Here is a 19,171-nt window from a genome sequence, read left to right on the forward strand (position 1 = left end):
CCTAACCGGACCGCACTTCTCGAATTATCCCCGTGGGGAGGAAAGACAAATGCCGCCGGTCCCACCAAACTGCCGCCCCCCACTCATGCCCAAACAAGGATAGAATCTTCTAGCGAGGGAACAAAAAAATAAATAAGCGGGCGTTTCAAACCGAGTCCTCGGGTGTGCAGACCCGCCGCGGAGTCCCAAGCTGGGCGGGCAGTCCTGGCAGCGGCGCGGGGCTCCGCCCGCCGGGGGGCGCGGGGCGGCGGGCGCGTGCGCGTGCGCGGTACGGCCCCGGCCCTGGCCGCCGCCGCCCGCCGCCGCCGCCGCCGTCGCGATGCCTATTTTAGTCAAAGCGGCTGCGGGCTTGGGGACCCGGCCCGGGCAGCGGCGCTTCCGGACTCGCCGACCCGCCGAGGAGCGCGCGTCGGGCTCCCGTCGAGCAGCTGAGCCCGCGTTCCCCGCGTCCCGCGCCCCGAAGCTGCTGCTCCGAACTTTGGTCGGCGCTGCCCAGGCTCCCCGCCAGGGACCAGCCAGGTAAGGATGGGAGGCGCAGCTGCAGCCTACTGTCCCCCCGCACCGGGCTGTGTGCGGCCTCGCGCTCCCCTGGCTAAATCGGGAAGCGAAAGTTGGATCTCAGCCCCTCGGAAACCAACTTTGTCTGCCCAGGGGGCTGTTGCTTGTTCTCCGCGCCCGGGCAGCCGGGGGCGCCGCCCTCTGTCCCTCCTCGCTGGCCGCGCCCTCGAGGGGCTCCCGGCCCTTGGAGGCCGCCCTTCTCCCCGGGTCTGGGCCCTGCGGCCACAGAGACCCTCAAGGGTCAGCGGCCGCCGCTCGGGTCAGGCAGCCCCAGCGTCCCCGGGTCTTCGTCCCCACCGAGCGCTGGCTCCCGCGCTCTGCGGCGGGCATGCCCCTTGGTGAGCTCCACTTATGCTCTCCCCGCCGGATCCCCGGGGTTCCTCGTCGCCCTCTGTAGGGCCACCGCGTGCCGCGCAGAGCCTGCGTGCAGCCGGGCGCGCAGTGTCGCCCACTCTGTCCCCGCTCCGAGAGTAGAGTGGGCCACGGCGCTCACTCCTCACCCCCGCGTCCCGAGACCGCCTGGCCGAGGAGGACCGTTGCGGCGGACCCTCCTTTAAGGAGCGAGGTCAGAGGACCCCGGGAGAGCGCCGATGGCTGGTGACCCGAGGTCCACGCCACCCACCCGCAGCCTCCTTCCCCGAGCCTTTGGGAACGGGTTGTTGGCCAGACAAGTCCCAGAAACTGCCTGCTTTGAAGCATGAATAAGTGCGAAAAGACTTAGCAATGTAATGCCATTTGCCATTCGGAAGATGTGTGAAGATTCAGTTAGAATTAAAGAATGAATTAACTCTACTAGCAAGACTTGCTCGTTGCAGTTACCTTTTTCCGTTTTTTAGTTTGGTAAAGGTTTAATGTTAGTTTCAGCATTTAGCTATTTAGCCCTACAATCACCTATTTGAAAACCGATCAACGGAACTTTACAAGTATGGGTAACTTAAGGACTTCAACTTTGGTGATCTGGTGAGGGAAAGATAATTTCTCTTGATTTAGTCAAAATTAATCAGAAAAGTTTACCAATTTAGCAGTCTAACCTTTCTCTTTCCACCTATTCTCTGTATAAGAATTGTTCAGTGTAATCCACTAAACGATTAAGTGGTAATCAAAGTAAACTGATCTGATCAATATTTTCAACAATAGGTAACTGACATTTCACAATAGACAATTATATAGATATATAGATACATCTGTATGCCTTTGCATGTATCTCTGTATATACATATCTCTTTAATAAGGTGTGGTGCATCAAAACATGCTTAGGATGACCCTGCCTTCTAAAAATTGCTAATATTTTTTGGTTCCTGGGTCATAATTGTAGTTTTCCTGTCATTTTTCTTGGACCAGAAATTGGTACTTTTAATGTCACTTTAAGAACTTATAAAAGCCTCATATTGAATTATAGTAGATTAATAGGCAACATAGGTGAAATTGGGTGAACTCGAGGGGAATATGTATTGATTGACTGATTATGTAAATATGTGTTAGAACCATAGGCTATTCAAATTTTCCCTATTCCAAGGAAGAAACAGACCAGAGGAGCAGAAATGGCTTTCCCTGGCTTATGTGGCTCCCTGGTGGCTTGTGGTATAGAACCTGACTCAACCTCAGGAAGGCTAGGCACTCTCCTGGCTTTATTACTGAGATGTGGGGAGACTGAACAGTGATTTCTAAAAGTATTTGTCAGGTTGAGGTTCCTTCAGAGTGGCTTTCTTCCCTGCCTCAGTGGCCTTCTCTACAGAGGCTAGGCCTTGGGAGTACATAGATAGATAAATATTGTCCCTGCCTCATAGAGGACAAACAGGACAATGAGAGTGTAGGTACATTCTACAGTGCTGTCGAAATGGTAGTTATTATTAAGCTATGTAATGCTAGGGTAGGTGATGTTAGGTTATGAGTGATAGAGGACATGTCATATCATTCTCTCTCCTGCAGAAGTTATGAGATTCATTTTCGTTTGGCCTTGAAAAGCAAACTTTGTATAAATGGACTTACTAAAATAATGATCTCCCCGCTATCCTGATAGGCTTATATATTTGCTGATTTCAGACATTTGGAAAATAGGTGAATTTTTGTTTCTTCCGTTTTTGTAGCAAATCAATATCTAAGTCAACTATTATTATTTACGAGCTATTTCAATATTATGTAAAAAGATCTTCAGTTGACTTGATCATTTCATTCACAGTTTGTAAATTGGTGTGTTTGTTTTTTATCAGCTTTAAGCTGTGGAATTCTTTCACATCTGTCTGTTAACATCCTTTCAAAATACCCATTTTGTACCAATTAATTATTCTACTACCTAAAACCTTTACTTTAGTATGTTGAGAACAAGCAGAAAAGTAAGATTAATTGCATGACCTTATTTTGAAAGAAATACGTATTTCTAAATTTAGATGTATTTAGGGTCCCCATTTGGAATTTTCCTGAAGCAGAATAATTCATATATTCTGTAAACCTACATAGTATTTGGCAAGGACCAGATTTGTGCAATTAATAATAGAGTTTCTTTTAAGGACCAGAGACCGAAGACAGGTACCATAGGAAATGGTTTTATATAAGCATGTGTAAAATGTATATTTTTTAAATGTACTTGCTATAGACTTTAATATGTATAAGTAAACTGGAAGTTTACTACTTTTTAATTTGTGATATGCTACCAACTAGAATTATTATGGGAAATAAAGTAGAGATTTAAATTAGACAATAAAAGTTTCATGTTGTATCTCTCTGTGTATATATAAATGTTTATATGGCTGTATATTATTTGCATATATGATAATGTATTGTGTATGGTACAGTGATTTAATGGCGGTATACAAATCGAGCCTTCTGAATATCCTAAGCCTTCAAATAGATGTGAGGGTATTCATATTTTTTTAAGTATTCAGATAATTAGTTTTCTAGTTATTTTTCCTGTGTTTGGATTCAGTCACCAGTGGGAATTTGGTGGAAGACTAGACTAAATAACTTTGTAATTACCATGGTTTATGAGCATTGGTGATTGTCTTAAAGACTAATTCCCTCAATCCTCCCTTCCCTACAAGTCTGTATATGTATATATGTGCCTATGAGGGAATAGTTGTGTGCTATGCTAAGTATAATGATAAGTATGTATCATTTCATTTAATCATAAGGCATATGAGGTATTATTATCATCCTTTAACAGGTAAGGAACTGAGTACATTTAATATGTGACAGAGTTGGGATTTGAATCTGGGTCTGTCTAATTCATAAGCACTAGAGAAGTCTATTTAATTCACAGAAATAATTTTGGTATAATACCTATGGAGGTAAAAAGATACAATTGCCATTTTTATGATTTTACTTTTGTTTACTTGTTTTTACAGGAATTTTCAAAATGAATTATACAGAGTCCAGCCCATTGAGAGAATCAACTGCCATAGGTTTTACACCTGAGTTAGAAAGCATCATACCTGTGCCTTCCAATGAGACCGCTTGTGAAAATTGGAGAGAGATACATCATCTGGTTTTTCATGTAGCAAATATTTGTTTTGCAGTTGGGTTGGTTATTCCAACTACTCTTCACCTTCATATGATATTTCTTAGGGGGATGTTAACTCTAGGTAAGATACCTAACTAATATTTTATGTAACTTTTCTGTAACTTGACATAAGATGGGCTTTGCATTGAGATCTTCAGAGTATTCTTTGTCAGGCCCATAGCAAGCCAAAAAATGTAAGTCTTCGTTAATGAATTAGCAGTATATCAATTAGCTTAGGGCATAGGCCTTCACATGCCGTATCTCTCCCTTACTTACTTTGTTTATATGTTCTTTCATGTGTTGTTTAGGTTTTCCAGATACCAGAAAATTCATTCATGTGTAAGAGTGTGGACTTTAGAGCCAAATTGTGTGATTCAAATCCTGGTTCTACATCTTGTTAACTGTAACTTGGGCAAGTGATTTGATCTTTCTACTGCCTCAGTTTCCTCATGTATCAGATAAGGGTAAAAATAATACCACCTCCCAAAGTTGTTATGAATTAAATGTGTGTCATATATGTATTTAACTTGGAATATTGCCTGCACATAGTAAATACTGTGTAGTTTTAACTATTATTACTTGAAAAGATATTTGCTGTGGGCAGTAAAGAATCACTGGGAACAAAAACAATTACCCAGATAACAGTAGTTCAACTAAAACAAATTTTTTTTGGCCCCAGTAACCCTAATGAAGCAAGTTAAATTGATTCACATCAGAATATTAAAACAATTGAATCTGTTACTTTAGCCAGTGATTCTTGACAAATTACTCTCTATGTGATTACTTCCCTAATGGCCCATTTATTCAGGTGCATTTTTTTAGCACCTGTGATGTGTCAGACAAAGATTGAGGAAGGCCGTCTTCATCCTTGAGAAAGACACTCTTGTGGGGGCCAGTAGAGAAACAGATGGGCAATCCCAGTATGGCGTATCAGATGCTGGGATGCAGGTGTGCACCCATTATCCAGGGGTACACGGAGAAGGTGATAGGCTTAGTAGGAGGGCAGAGCAGGATCCCACTGAGGAGGTGACATGGGACCTGGATTTTGGAAGATGAGCAGGATTTCTCTGAGTGAATGTGTGCAGTATCCGAGCGAAGAGCACAGAAGAGAAGGAAATTGAGCATATTGGGATGAACATAGAGTAGTGCATTGTGCTTAAAAATATATGATAAATCGGCTGGACACAGTGGCTCATGCCTGTAATCCCAGCACTGTGGGAGGCCAAGGTGGGTGGATTACCTGAGGTTGGGAGTTCGAGACCAGCTTGGCCAACATGGTGAAACCTTATCTCTACTGAAAGTACAAAAACTAGCTGGACATGGTGGCAGGAGCTTGTAATCCCAGCTACTTGAGAGGCTGAGGCAAAAGAATCACTTGAACTCAGGAGACAGAGGTTGCAGTGGGCCAAGATTGTGCCACTTGGAATTTTCCTGAAGCAGAATAATTCATATATTCTGTAAAACTACATAGGGTTTGGCAAGGACCAAATTTGTGCAGTTAATAAGAGTTTTTTTTAAGGACCAGAGACCGAAGACAGGTAACATAGGAAATGGTTTTATATAAGTATGTGTAAAATGTATATTTTTTAAATGTACTTGCTATGGATTTTAATATGTATAAGTAAACTGGTGACAGATTACTCTGTCCAACCTGGTGACAGAACTAGACTCCGCCTCAAAAAAAAAAAAAAAGTGATAAATGACAAGGAAAAAGAGGCTGGAAGGTTAGTAGAAGCTTGTGGGACCTCAGTGGCTGTGTGACCTGTGAGTAAGGTGAGGACTGCAGCAGTAGGAACAGGGAGATGAATGGAAAAAAAAAAAACTATACCCTATAAAAAAGCAAACATCAATTATGAATTTTAAGACAGAGTTTCGGAGGTGGAGTGAACCAAAGATATTATCAAATCTAACACTTTATTCTGTAAATGCAGAAAGAGAAACCTAGGCTAGGCATAGTGGCTAACGCCTGTAGTCCCAGCACTTTTGGAGGCTGAAGTGAGAGTATCTCTTGAAGCCAGGAGTTCAAAACCAGCCTGGGCAATGTAGTGAGACCCTATGTCTACAAAAAATTTAAAAAGTAGCTGGGCATGGTGGCACACATCTGTGGTCCCAGCTATTTGGGAGGCTGCATGGGAGGATGGCTTGAGCCTGGGATGTCGAGGCTACTGCACTCCAGCCTGGGTGACAGAGCAAGACCCTGTCTCAAAAAAAAAAAAAAAAATTAAAAAAAGTGAAACCTAGAAAAATAAAATGACCCATCCAAAATTAAGATGGAGAAAAAACAGCCAAACCAGGACTATAATTCAGGTCCTCCAGTTTTTCTCTATCCTCCCATTGTATACCTTGTCTCCTTTAAATTAAAGTATTTTAAATTGCTTCACTATTTGCTATGAAATATTACTTAAAGAATATTTAAATTTTTACATTTGGGGCTTTATTTAGGTGCCTCAAATCATTCTTAGGAAATAAAAAATTGCAAGTGAGTAACTTTTAAAGTGGGAGGTTAGCTTTTGTGAGTATGGGTGAGTCAATGATTTATATCTTAATGATAGTTTTATTTTAAATGTATACACTGTATTAACTCTCCTACCATAAAATTGATCAAAAGAAACTGGGAATATTTTATATAAGGTAAGAGAATCAATAAGAAAACACAGGAAGATTCTCAGAGTTACATGGATAATCACCAGGGGAAAATTCAGATGGCTAAAACATTTTGGTAAAATATGCAGGCTCACCAGTAATCATGGAAATGCAAAATAAAGTATACATAATTCCTCACTATCAAGTTAGGAGTTTTCACATTTTATAATACAGTCATGCATCGTATAACGAAAGTGGTCCCATAGTATAGTACCACATGTTCACCTTTTCCATGTTTAGATATATTTAGATATACAAATACTTACCATTGTGCTATAGTTGCCTGCAGTATTCAATATTCAGTACAATAACAAGCTGTACTGTATTGGTTTACACCCTATAGTGTAGTAGACTGTGCCATCTGGGTTTATGTACGTATACTCTATGATGTTCACACAGCAACAAAATCATCTAATGAAATATTTCTCAGAATATATCCCTGTCATTGAACGACACATGACTATACTGACAACTTGATATTGGTATTTCTGGCTAGTAGGATTGCAAATTTGTAAAAACGTTTTGGAAAACAATTCTTCAATATTGTAAAAAACTATCAAGTTCATTCCCTAGATTCACCTTCAGGTAATCCAGACTAAGTAAACAATCACAAATACAGAAAAATTTGTATGTATAAAATTTTTTTTCCACTTGTCAAAAATTATACCCTCAAAATCTTGTCTTTCCAGCAGTAGGGGGAAGGTTAAATAAATTATGGTTTAATCAGTTGCAGTCATTTAAAACTATGCTTGCAAAGAGTTTAATGAAATGGGAAAATCACTAGAATAAGTTAAAAAGGAGATTTTAAAATTGTATCTGTGCTAGGTTTGCCGTCAGGTAAAACTGTATGAAAACTAATTCTGTAAGGCAGAATTAAATTATTTGATATTTAATGGCCTTTTTAAAGTAGTAGAATTATGGATTTTTCCTCTTTAAAAATATTTTTTATACTTTGTATTTCCTGTATATTTTTAATACAGCTTTTATTCAACAAAGCATATATTTGGGGTTTTTTTGGTCACTGGACAAAAGACAAAATGAAACAATGTGATACTTGGCTTAGGTAGTTCTGAAATGTGTTTGATTTACAGTAGCCCCCACATCCAGTGGGGGATTCACTTTCTGTGGTCAACAACAGTCCAATAATATTAAATGGAAAATACCAAGAATAAACAATTCATAAGTTTTAAATGCAAGACATTCTGAATAGTGCAATGAAATCTTGCAGTGTTGTGCTCTATCCTGCCTGGGATGTGAATCATCCCTTAGTCCAACTTATCCACACTATCAGTGTTACCCACCCAGTAGTCGCTTATTAGCTGTCTTGGGTATCAGATCGATAAAACATAGTGTTTATAGAGTTGTGTACTGCCCATGGTTTCAGGCATCCACTGGGGGTCTTAGAAAGTATCACCTTCAGGAAAGGGAGGACTACTGTATATATAGAGGATATCAAATTTATTAAGCTCCCTGCTTAGGCTCTTCTAGATTATCTAACAGGTTAACTTTGCTCTTCAACAGGATGCACCCTTTATATTGTCTGGGCCACTCTCTACCGATGTGCCTTGGATATAATGATCTGGAACTCTGTGTTCTTGGGTGTCAACATTTTGCATCTGTCGTATCTTTTATACAAGAAGAGACCGGTAATTACTAAAATTAATTAATAAGGAAGTGATTTTAAAGCTAAAACTTTGAAAGGTACTTTGTTCAGACTTAAAAGTAAGCATCTAGCATGTTTAGTCACTTTAATATCATTTCTCTGAAGTTTAGGCTTTCTGTTTACATATGCCTGAAAGTGAAACATTTTAGTACCATGAAATTTGTTCTACAAATGAGTTTTTAAAACTTTAAAAATCAATAGCATATGCGAGAACATGAATAATATTCTCCTTTTTAAGTCATATTACTTGAGTTTTTTGTATTGATATTCACATGTTACCTGGAAATATCACTGCCCAGTTACAAAGTTACTTACTAATAGGCAACTTCTGTAAACATTCTAATGATTTACAAATAGTTCATACTAGTTTTTAGTGTAATAACTATATATTTTTCTAATGCCCAAAATATTCATTTAAGGAAGTCACCAAATTTGGTGGGTTGCTACCAAAACACCAGTCTTTAATTTTTTCTTTTCAACTCTGATTTATCTTGTTGTATTCCTTGATCATACCAAGAATAAAAATAGAGTAGGAAAACAGCAGGGTCCTAGAAATCATCCCATATGTATTTACCGACTTTCCTAAGCATAGCAAACATTCAGTAAAGTAAAAGATATAATGCTTGCCTTAATCTTATGTTTGGGGCCAGATTTGCATGTAGAAAACTATCAGAAAACAAGACGATTCATAGAAGATTCTAATTTGAATGATACAGATGATATATAATAGGCATTCAACTAGATTGTAACCTCGTCCAGACACAGTGACTCAGTCTGTGTTGTTTTGCTGTATTACTCAGTTTTCTCTAGGTTATACTATGTAATAAATCTCAATGATATGTAACAGCAAATGGGCTTTTTTTCTCACCCACCTTGTATCTTGACTCTGGCAGCTATGTGTCAGCTGTGATTCTGTTCTATGCATCTCATTCATTTCAGGGTCTGTGCTGAAGCAGCAGGTTCTCTTTGGACCATGCATTGTCATGGCAGAGGGAAAAGTACTAGAGAGCAAAAGAGAAACACCCAATGTCTCTTAAAACTTTTGCTCAGAAGGGACATACATTGTTTCTGTTCACATTTCATTGGCAAAAACGAGTGACATGGCCAAGTTTGATAATATGGGGCATGGGGTGGAGTAAGGGGATGTACAGTCCTCTTACAGAGGTTGGGAGCAGTGAATAATTGGGAACAGTAATCTAACACACTTACTGTTATATCCACTTTTCTTGTCGAACATGATTGGCACACAGTAGGTGCTCAAAAAAACCTTTAATGAGTAAATGCTTTCAAAGAGGAAAAGAATTAGGCCAAGTGAAGTGGCTCATGCCTGTAATCCCAACACTTTGGGAAGCGTAGGTGGGTGGATCACCTGAGGTCAGGAGTTCAAGACCAGCCTGGCCAACATAACAAAACCGTGTCTCTACTGAAAAATACAAAAATTAGCCGGCATGGTGGTGCACGCCTGGAGTCCCAGCTACTCAGAGGCTGAGGCACAAGAATCACTTGAACCCAGGAGGCTGAGGTTGCAGTGAGCCGAGATTGTGCCACCACACTCCAGCCTGGGTGACAGAGCGACACTCTTGTCTAAAAAAAAAAAAAGAGGAAAATGATTAATAAGAGGGCTTCATGCGGCTGGGCGCCGTGGCTCATGCCTGTAATTCCAGCACTTTGGGAGGCCTAGGTTGGAAGATCACTTGAGCCCAGGAGTTCGAGACCAGCCTATGCAACATAACAAGACCCTGTTTCTACCAAAAAATTTAAAAATCAGGTGGATGCAGTAGCACACACTGTTGTCCCAGCTTCTCGGGAAGATCACTGGATCCCAGGAGTTTGAGACTGCGGTGAGCTATGATCACACCACTGCACTCCAGCACAGGCAACAGAATGAGACTCCGTCTCCAAAAAATAAATACATAAAAAGGGCTTGATCTGAGAGTTACGGGATGAGCAGATTATGAATAAATCATATTAAATGCTCATTACTAGAGGTTTGGAGTGGAAGAGGTGGATAATGATTGCATTTTCTGAATGTCAGAACTTGCTGGAACCCCAAAATTTAAGATTCAGAAGTTGCTAATGTGATCATAGCACCAAATAGGTAAATCACTTAGTATCTGTGCTTTTGTTTCTTCTCATACTATAAATCTACTTTTTTGAAAAATATAAATGCTGGATTTTCCTCACAATGAAACAGCAGGACAAGTAGGAGCATTGCAAATGCTACAGTGACATCAGGTTGAAGCAGCTGTCATGATCCGAGTCTATAGGCTTCATATCGTGCCTGCCAGAGATACAGTGCAGTATGGTTTTCCATCCACCTAATTAGTGTGACTTCCAGAGACTAATGCTGGGCCCAAAGATGGGGCATGACCTGGGCTTTGGAGAATCTGACAACAACAATGATTAAGCCGTTTTGTTTTTCTCTTCCTCCAGTAGCCAGCCTTATTTGCCAGTGGGTTCTCCATTTTACAGAGTTCATTTTAGCTTGGGATGAAACTTCTACACTAAGACTCTTACACCCTTTTATTTATCCTTCGCTTTGCTTGAGAGTACATAAATGTGAAGCAGTGATTGCAGCTGTACATTTTTGTTTTTCTATATTGGTGCATTAAGTAATTACATGGAGATAAAATGCTTAATGTATGTGTTACTTTTGTAAATTTGTTTCCTCATTGATTCCTATTTTGTGTGTTTATTTTCTTGCTGCCATATTTAAAAGTTAGTAAATTTTTTGTGTATGTGAAACAAAAGGTTTCACAGAAAAGGTTTTCTGTTATTTATAGAAGGTGCTAAGGTTAGGAAGGTGAATGTTGTGACAACATTCAAAACCTAAACAGTTGCAAAACCTAAACAGGCTGCTCTCAAACTCTTGGACTCAAGTGATCCTCCCACCTCAGCCTCCCAAAGTGCCAGAACTACAGGCATGAACCACCTCACATGACCTAACCGTACCCTTTTAGGATCTAAAGTATAAACTATCACCATTTCACTTGCTGTGTAAGATTCTGTTGGCCTCAATACAGAAGGGTGATGGTATATATCAAAGATTTGTTTATTCTCAAAACCATATTTGGACCACAGAGGTCAGTGTTTTGGGGTTGCTGCTGCTTTGGTACAGCATCTAGTCATTGCTGCATTTCAGGTGAAGATTGAAAAGGAACTCAGTGGCATCTACCGGCGGTTGTTTGAACCACTCCGTGTGCCTCCAGATTTGTTCAGAAGACTAACTGGACAGTTTTGCATGATCCAAACCTTGAAAAAGGGCCAGACTTATGCTGCAGAGGATAAAACCTCAGTTGATGACCGTCTGAGCATTCTCTTAAAGGGAAAGTAAGTGTTCTGTGGAAATCACAATTCCTAGTTTACCTTTAATCTTTTCATGGCCTCTGGGAAGGAAATGAATGGAAGGAAATGTCGCCAATGAATGGAGGAAGCAGTCACAGAATTTGTTGTTGGTGGAATTTTATGCTACAACTACACTTTACGACGCTGCAGAGCAACATGTTAAAGCCAGGTTGAATGTACTGCTCTGAATCTTGATGTCAGGATTTTCAATTGCAAGTATTTTAACCATTTTTGACCTTTTATTAAAAATGAATGAGTCAAAATTGAAGTGGATTTAAATTAGACATTGAAATTCAAAAAGCCTATGCATGCTTCAGAGTTAATTTGTCTTGAATATCACAAAAATGCAACTTCTAGGAATATCAGCCTTTCGGGGAGAGAGTCAGTCTCTGTTGTGCTGGACTGTTATTAATGACACCTCTTTCCCTCTCAGAAGTGTCCCAGCTAGAGTAACAGATTATATGGTCACTTCCATTAGACGAGCAATAGTTACCACTAGATGGCATACATCTAACTCAATATTGGACACTGTTTTTTTCTTTTTCCAATGTTATTTTTTGAAATACTTGTGCCTCAAGAAGTGCTTTTAGTTCTGTCCATCATCTGTGGAATTTTAAAAACTGTACTACAAAATAAAATCGCATAAGATTATAGCAGTTTTAAGGATCATGATGGTATTTGTGAAATATTGCTTTTATTAACATTAATTTCTGTTATCAGAATGAAGGTCTCCTATCGAGGACATTTTCTGCATAACATTTACCCCTGTGCCTTTATAGATTCTCCTGAATTTAGATCAACTCAGATGCACAAAGGTGAAAAATTCCAGGTACGTTTTCACATGATTTTTAAGGAGATTGAAGCTAGTTTGCATCTCATTCAGAATCCAGAGGATATTAATAGAAACACAGCTATGAGTTATTGGGGAAAAGAAATAAGTTTACCATAGGGCGTGTATAGTATTGTCACTCTTTTTTTTTTTTTTTTTTTTTTTTTGAGACGGAGTCTCGCACTGTTGCCCAGGCTGGAGTGCAGTGGTGCAATCTCAGCTAACTGCAAGCTCCGCCTCCCGGGTTCATGCCATCGTCCTGCCTCAGCCTCCTGAGTAGCTGAAAGTACAGGCACCCACCACCATGCCTGGCTAATTTTTTGTATTTTTAGTAGAGAGGGGGTTTCACTGTGTTAGCTAGGATGGTCTCACTCTCCTGACCTCGTGATCTGCCCGCCTCAGCTTCCCAAAGTGCTGGGATTACAGGCGTGAGCCACCACATCTGGCCTAAAAAATACTGTATATATTATATGTACAGAAAATGTTCTAAAAAGATATATTCTAATTTTGTCATAATGTTATTTATAGACTGTGTTTGATTGCTTTTTTAAACTTTTTTTTCTTATTTGAATTTTTAGAAGTTTTTCTATAGAAAACATCTTATGCTTTATTAGCAAAAAGGAAAATGTGAGTTGTAGATAGTCAGTGTTCTTAAACTATGTAATTGACATTTATTGGGGAAAACCAGAAAACTGGCTTCGCCTTAGGGAATTTATTTTGTTAATTCTTATGAAAGAAATCTAATCACTAAACTCTTTTGTACTTAATGAATATGTTTAAGGGTAAAGAATGAAGTTCTTCATGATGGCAGTAATTTGAACGTGGACTACTTAGTGTGATTCCTTTTGTGTTAAAACAAATTACTCTGGCTGGGCACGGTGGCTCACGCCTGTAATCCTAGCCCTTTGGGAGGCCGAGGCGGGCGGATCACGAGGTCAGGAGATCGAGACCATCCTGGCTAACATGGCGAAACTCCATCTCTACTAAAAATACAAAAAATTAGCCAGGCATGCTAGCAGGCGCCTGCAATCCCAGCTACTCCGGAGGCTGGGGCAGGAGAATGGCGTGAACCCGGGAGGCAGAGCTGCAGTGAGCCAAGATCGCGCCACTGCACTCCAGCCTAGGCAACAGAGCGAGACTCTGTCTCAAAAACAAACAAACAAACAAAAAAACACAAATTGCTCCATTACATGGCACTTTGTTCTGATTCTTTCTGTAAGTGTCCAGCCCTCCTATTATATTCATTCACCTTGTTATTGGAAGGAAATTAACCAAGAAAATAAATGGGTGAGGGTTTTCTTTAGTCTCAGCCTCTGGATTAACAGCAGTAAGGAAATATCTTGAGAATGGAATTGTTTATGGGCAAGAAGGTAAATCTATTTAGGTAAGAAATGGAAATAAAGAGGCTATTACTACCTGAGGGAGGATGAAATGTTAGTGTTTCTTGATGACAGTCTTATTTTAGAATCTCATTTTGAGATGCTCTACAATTTGGGATGCAACAAAAGTGGAGATAAAAGAACATTTACAGACATACAGTTTAGTTTATATCATTTACGATGGTTTCAGCCCTGCCCTGCTCCCGCCCTTCCTGAATAACTGGCCTGAGTAATCATGGAGCTTGTTCGTTATGTGCATTTACTAAAAGGTTGCATATAGATTCACTGTTATGAAACGTTCTTCCCAAGCTGGCTGGGCTTACAATACAGAAGGAGACAGCTAATGCTGTGTCCTCGTCCTCTCTACACTCTCACCTTGTTGTGAGGGTCAGCTTTGCTGTGAGATTTATGTTCTTATTTTATCTTTAATCACCACCATCTACAGACTGGTGCAGGACCACATCTTTTTTCTCTCCTTTCCTGTGACCTTTTTATACTTTCTTCTTCCAAAGTCCAACATTTATTGCCTGTATTTCTTTTGCCTGTGTATAGTAGGAGGTTGTTTTGTGTGATAACTCTGTATATAGTAGCAGGTCGTTTTGTGTGATAACTATCTCATATAATCCTGAAGAGACTGGGATTTGAGGATGGGGTGGGAATTGAACCTGCTTTGTTTCCAAAATCAAAGTGGTCCCCAAGAGGCCAGAAATACTATTATACTATCTTTTCCACTGGACTTCAGATTATGTTTATAATTAAGTCAACAAAAAGGAATTCCTACCACTAGCTACAGTTCTCTTTCTTCTTGGGGACTAGGAATTGGATTTTGGTAGTTGAGAGTTGTTCCCAGTAATTATAATAAAGATTCCAAAACCATGACCAAAATTTTATAGTACCATAGCTTGGTGAAGAAAATGTATTCAGCTTTTCCTAATGCCAGTCAGCTTTTCTCTGCATAGAGTCTCGTGTGGCATTTCCTGATTGGCCAGTAGATTAAAACTAGCATCATCAAGCCTGTGTCCTGTATAGCTGGAGCCATCAGAGTAAGCCCTTGAGAGAGACTGTACTTTGATTGTTTACAAAATGTTCCTGTTGGCAGATCCTCGAGAGTAATAAATAGCTGTTACACATCTGTGTAGGAGTATGTATATTGCCACTTACCCATGCAAGTTCCCAAATGAAAAATGTCACATTCTCCCAGAGCCAACTTCTCACTACCTGTGCCGATGGCAGAGGACGCTTGAAATCATCAGCGATCAGACTTCTTCACCCTCACACTTTTTAGCTGCCAAGCTCATCCTTCCCTAACTCTGACCAGTTAAACGTGTTAGATGAGGAGCTACTTCCTTTGAATTTCTCTTTCTTTAAATTCGTTCTGTGGTCAGGGTGCTCATGAATTGTACAATAGGATGAAAAGGAGGAAAGAGAACGCAAGTGGACTCAATGACTGTCCCTTGAGATTGCACAACAGGTGTTGCTCAGGTAAATATGTAGTAATTATCATGACAATAAGCATAGCGATAGAGCTGAGACAACAGATTCTGAACTTACAGTTTGTTATCCCTAGGAACTTAAAGTGATTTTGGTACTTATAGCCCAGAGTTGCTGTTTATAAGTATTGATAGAATCTTGAGTATTATTATTACAAAAGAAAAAAGTAGGCTGGGTGTGGCGGCCCACGCCTGTAATCCTGGCACTTTGGGAGGCCAAGGTGGGGTGGGTGGATCACCTGAGGTCAGGTGTTTGAGACCAGCCTGGCCAACATGGTGAAACCTCATGTCTACTAAAAATACAAAAATTGGCCGGGCATGGTGGCAGGTGCCTGTAATCCCAGCTACTCAGGAGGCTGAGGCAGGAGAATCGCTTGAACCCGGGAGGCAGATACTGAGGCAGGAGAATCGCTTGAACCCAGGAGACCAAGATAACGCCACCGCACTCCAGCCTGGGCGACAGAGTGAGACTCCATCTCGGAAAAAAAAAAAAGATAAAAGTAGTGTTTTATTTGGTTTCTTCTTCTTTATGTAGATGTTTTATATTAAGTGAGCTTTACTGTTTACAAGCTTTTCTTTTGTATTCTATCTCATGCTGCTGCCTTCCTATAGCCAATAGCATGTCCTGGTGTTGCAAAGCCCAAAAATCAAAGTTTTACTGACTTTAAGGAGAGAGGAATGTCTTGCAGGTATATGTCCATGCTCTTGTAAAAGAAATGAACACTAAGTTTTAATGGTATTGAAAGAAAACATTATCTTAATATTAACTAAATATTTTGGTGGAGCTGTGAAGCGATTTCCTCTGCCACTTTTGAATCTGTGTTATTTTAGTGCTTAGGAGAACTCAGTCAGCATCAGTGGAATAGACCACTTCTAGGATATTTTAGTGTTTGGTGTATGAAATGCAGTATGATGCATGCAAAAAGTATTAAATGATTTCCTCAGGACAGTCAGCCAGTCCTATTGCCACACTGCGGTTTCTGATTCTAGCACAGGTGGCAGATCCCTCAGAGACCTTTGTTTCCAGCAGTGGAGCCCAGTGTCTTCTCTTTACGACAGGCTGTAGAATTGGTTTGGAATCCAAAGGGAGGAACTGATCCAATATCTTGTGGTAATCATGGCAAACCTGTTTGCAAATGCTTAGTCTAATTCTCGACCTGAAAGATGTCCTTTTATGTCTGCTGTTGCCATATTTGCTTTTATTTCTTCAGTAAAATTCTTCACAAGGACATAAGCATAGCACTGCTGAAATGCCTAATAAGAAGTAAATTTATTTTATGGAAACTTTTAAAATTCTTGTATTGCTTTATAAGATATTCTCATAAAAAATACACTTTGCTTGACTGTTGTGACAGGAAATCATTAAATAAAACTGTCTATTTGGTAGAAATGAAGCATTAGGTATCAAGTAAAATGACCTCAGTTAGCACTTAACTGCTGGCTTCCAACTAAATCCATGTTTTTGTGGGCCTGTAAGTTACTCATATGAACTAAGTACAGCTTATTATTTGAATACTGTTATTTTATATTCAATAATAACTTAAACAGGCCAAAGTAATTTTTTAACCATCAATAAAAAGTGAATTTGCTAAGGAAATTATAGTGTCATCGTAAAAGTTTCATTGCCTCGGTGGAAACTTGAGGTAATTCAGATGGCTGAAGAAAAAGTTAACGGCCTTATGTATCATCTAAATATAATTTCTTCATCTTCTAGATGATTTGCATCTCATCTTTTAACTGCTTCTCCCGCTGTTTTCCAGAGTCCGGGGTGACATCTTTGCCCAACGAAGGGACGTCAGTCCCAACTGTCTTTAGCGCTTGGGTGCTTGGCTGGGGCCTCATGAGGACCCCATGCTCACTCTTCTGTTATTACGCCAGGAGTATTTTTCAGCTGCCTTCCATTTATGCACCCGCCTCATACCATTTGTGGGAATTCCCCAGGGGCAGTTGGCTTCTACTCCTCTTCCTATAAATCGTGCCATGTTTTTGATCCTGTTTCTTTATTAGCAGCCTCCTCCACTAGAATACAGGCTTCGTGGCATGTGTTCAGCCGTTCTTTGCATGAGGGGCTCTTGGGGACTGCACAGCCAACCTTGTAGTCACTAGGCAGAAATACTTTCTATGAAATGGTATTGATGAGTATTGGGTATATTGGGCAGATTTTGACCTGGTGGGAAAATACATTTGGGCTGAAAGTCAAAAGTGCTCACAGTACCACTAATTTTTTTTTTTTTTTTTGAGATGGAGTCTCACTCTGTCCCCCAGGCTGGAGTGCAGCGGCGCCATCTCGGCTCACTGCAAGCTCCGCCTCCCGGTTCAAGGGATTATTGTGCCTCAGCCTCTTGAATAGCTGGGATTACAGGCGCCTGCCACCACGCCTGGCTAATTTTTTGTACTTTTAGTAGAGACGGGATTTCACCATGTTGGCCCAGGCTGATCTCGAGCTCCTGGCCTCAAGTGATCTGCCCATCTCAGCCTCCCAAGTTAGCTGGGACTATAGGCACATGCCAGCAGGCCCGGCTAATTTTTGTATGTTTTGTAGAGCCACTCTACCACTAATTAATATGTGTTTGTGAGGTTTTTGGTCCTTCGCATTTGGCATCTGAAAAATGGAGAATAATATTACTTGTCTTATTTTAAACAGACTTTTGAGGATCCACTTACATGATAGATATGAAAGCACCTTAAAGTTTAAAAGTACATATACAAAGAGAGTGGCATTATGTGCGACTGTCACCCCCTAGTCATTCTCGACCACTTTCCCCTGTTCTATAGTTGTCAGAACACTTACTGCCACCTGAAATGGTCATATTTCTTTATTAATTATCATCCTTCTCCACTAGAATGTAAGCTTCATGGGGCAAGCGTCTTGTCTTTCTTGTTCACCATTGTAACTTCATACCTTGAAGAGTATCTAGCATAAAGTACATGCATAGTAATGTATATCGAAAGAATGAATGAAATTTAGTGTTTCATCAAGTCTCAGACACTGATGCATTTCTTAAAAACAAATCCGTTTGGTTTTGGAAATTTCTACTTTTGATATAGTAAAAAAACACAAGCTTTTTTTCCTAGGAACCTTGACACCACTTTTTAAAGTAGCCAGACATTCTTAATTTGCCAACGATCAGATTTCAGCTTGTTGAAGTAAGGAGACAAGCTGGGTTTTTCGTTTTCTGTCTTGGTAGATGTACATACCCCCTTGTCCTCTGAAATGTGTTTACTTTTGTGACAAAAGGGACAGAGCTTCTTTGGAAACATTTGCTCTGAGGCTCAGCTACGACTGGATGTCAGTTTAACAAACCTTTTATTAGTACAGACATTGGTTTTTGCCTTCTACAGTATTTGTGTTCATTTGTTTTGTTTTTGTTTTTGAGATGAGGTCTCGTGCTGTCACCCAGGGATCTCCTGCTGCCACTGTTTGATCGAGTGTAGTTGTGTGATCATGGTTCACTACAGCCTTGACCTTCCTGGGCTCAGGTGATCCTCCCACCTCAGCCTCCCAAGTAACTGGGACTACAGGCACATGCCACCATGTCCAGCTAATTTGTGTATGTTTTGTAGAGCCAGGGTTTTGCCATGTCGTGTGTTCATTTGCTTAAGTCCTTCATACAATAGTCATGCATTGAGTACCACTCCATGTTGGAAGTCAGGCATTCAGACAGACATGAAGATAGACAATCCCTGGCTTCACAGTGCTTAGAACAGGCAGATTTGTCAACTGATGAGCTTGGATTTAATGATAGGATTTAAGCCATAATGAAGCTT

General features: G+C 40.3%; 1 protein-coding gene across 1 annotated transcript in view; it reads left to right on the top strand.

Moving 5' to 3' along the window:
- The first annotated feature begins 510 nt into the window (after positions 1–510).
- The window catches only part of BVES (blood vessel epicardial substance), a 35,643-nt gene continuing 16,982 nt past the window's right edge, over positions 511–19,171 (top strand). The window contains 5 exon segments of the mRNA NM_001266212.1: positions 511–519; positions 3,900–4,136; positions 8,219–8,343; positions 11,503–11,690; positions 12,426–12,534. Coding sequence (NP_001253141.1) covers positions 3,911–4,136; positions 8,219–8,343; positions 11,503–11,690; positions 12,426–12,534 — 648 coding nt within the window. The 5' untranslated portion in view covers positions 511–519; positions 3,900–3,910.

Source organism: Macaca mulatta, chromosome 4 (genome assembly GCF_049350105.2).
Source record: "Macaca mulatta isolate MMU2019108-1 chromosome 4, T2T-MMU8v2.0, whole genome shotgun sequence".
NCBI classification, from domain to species: Eukaryota; Metazoa; Chordata; class Mammalia; order Primates; family Cercopithecidae; genus Macaca; species Macaca mulatta.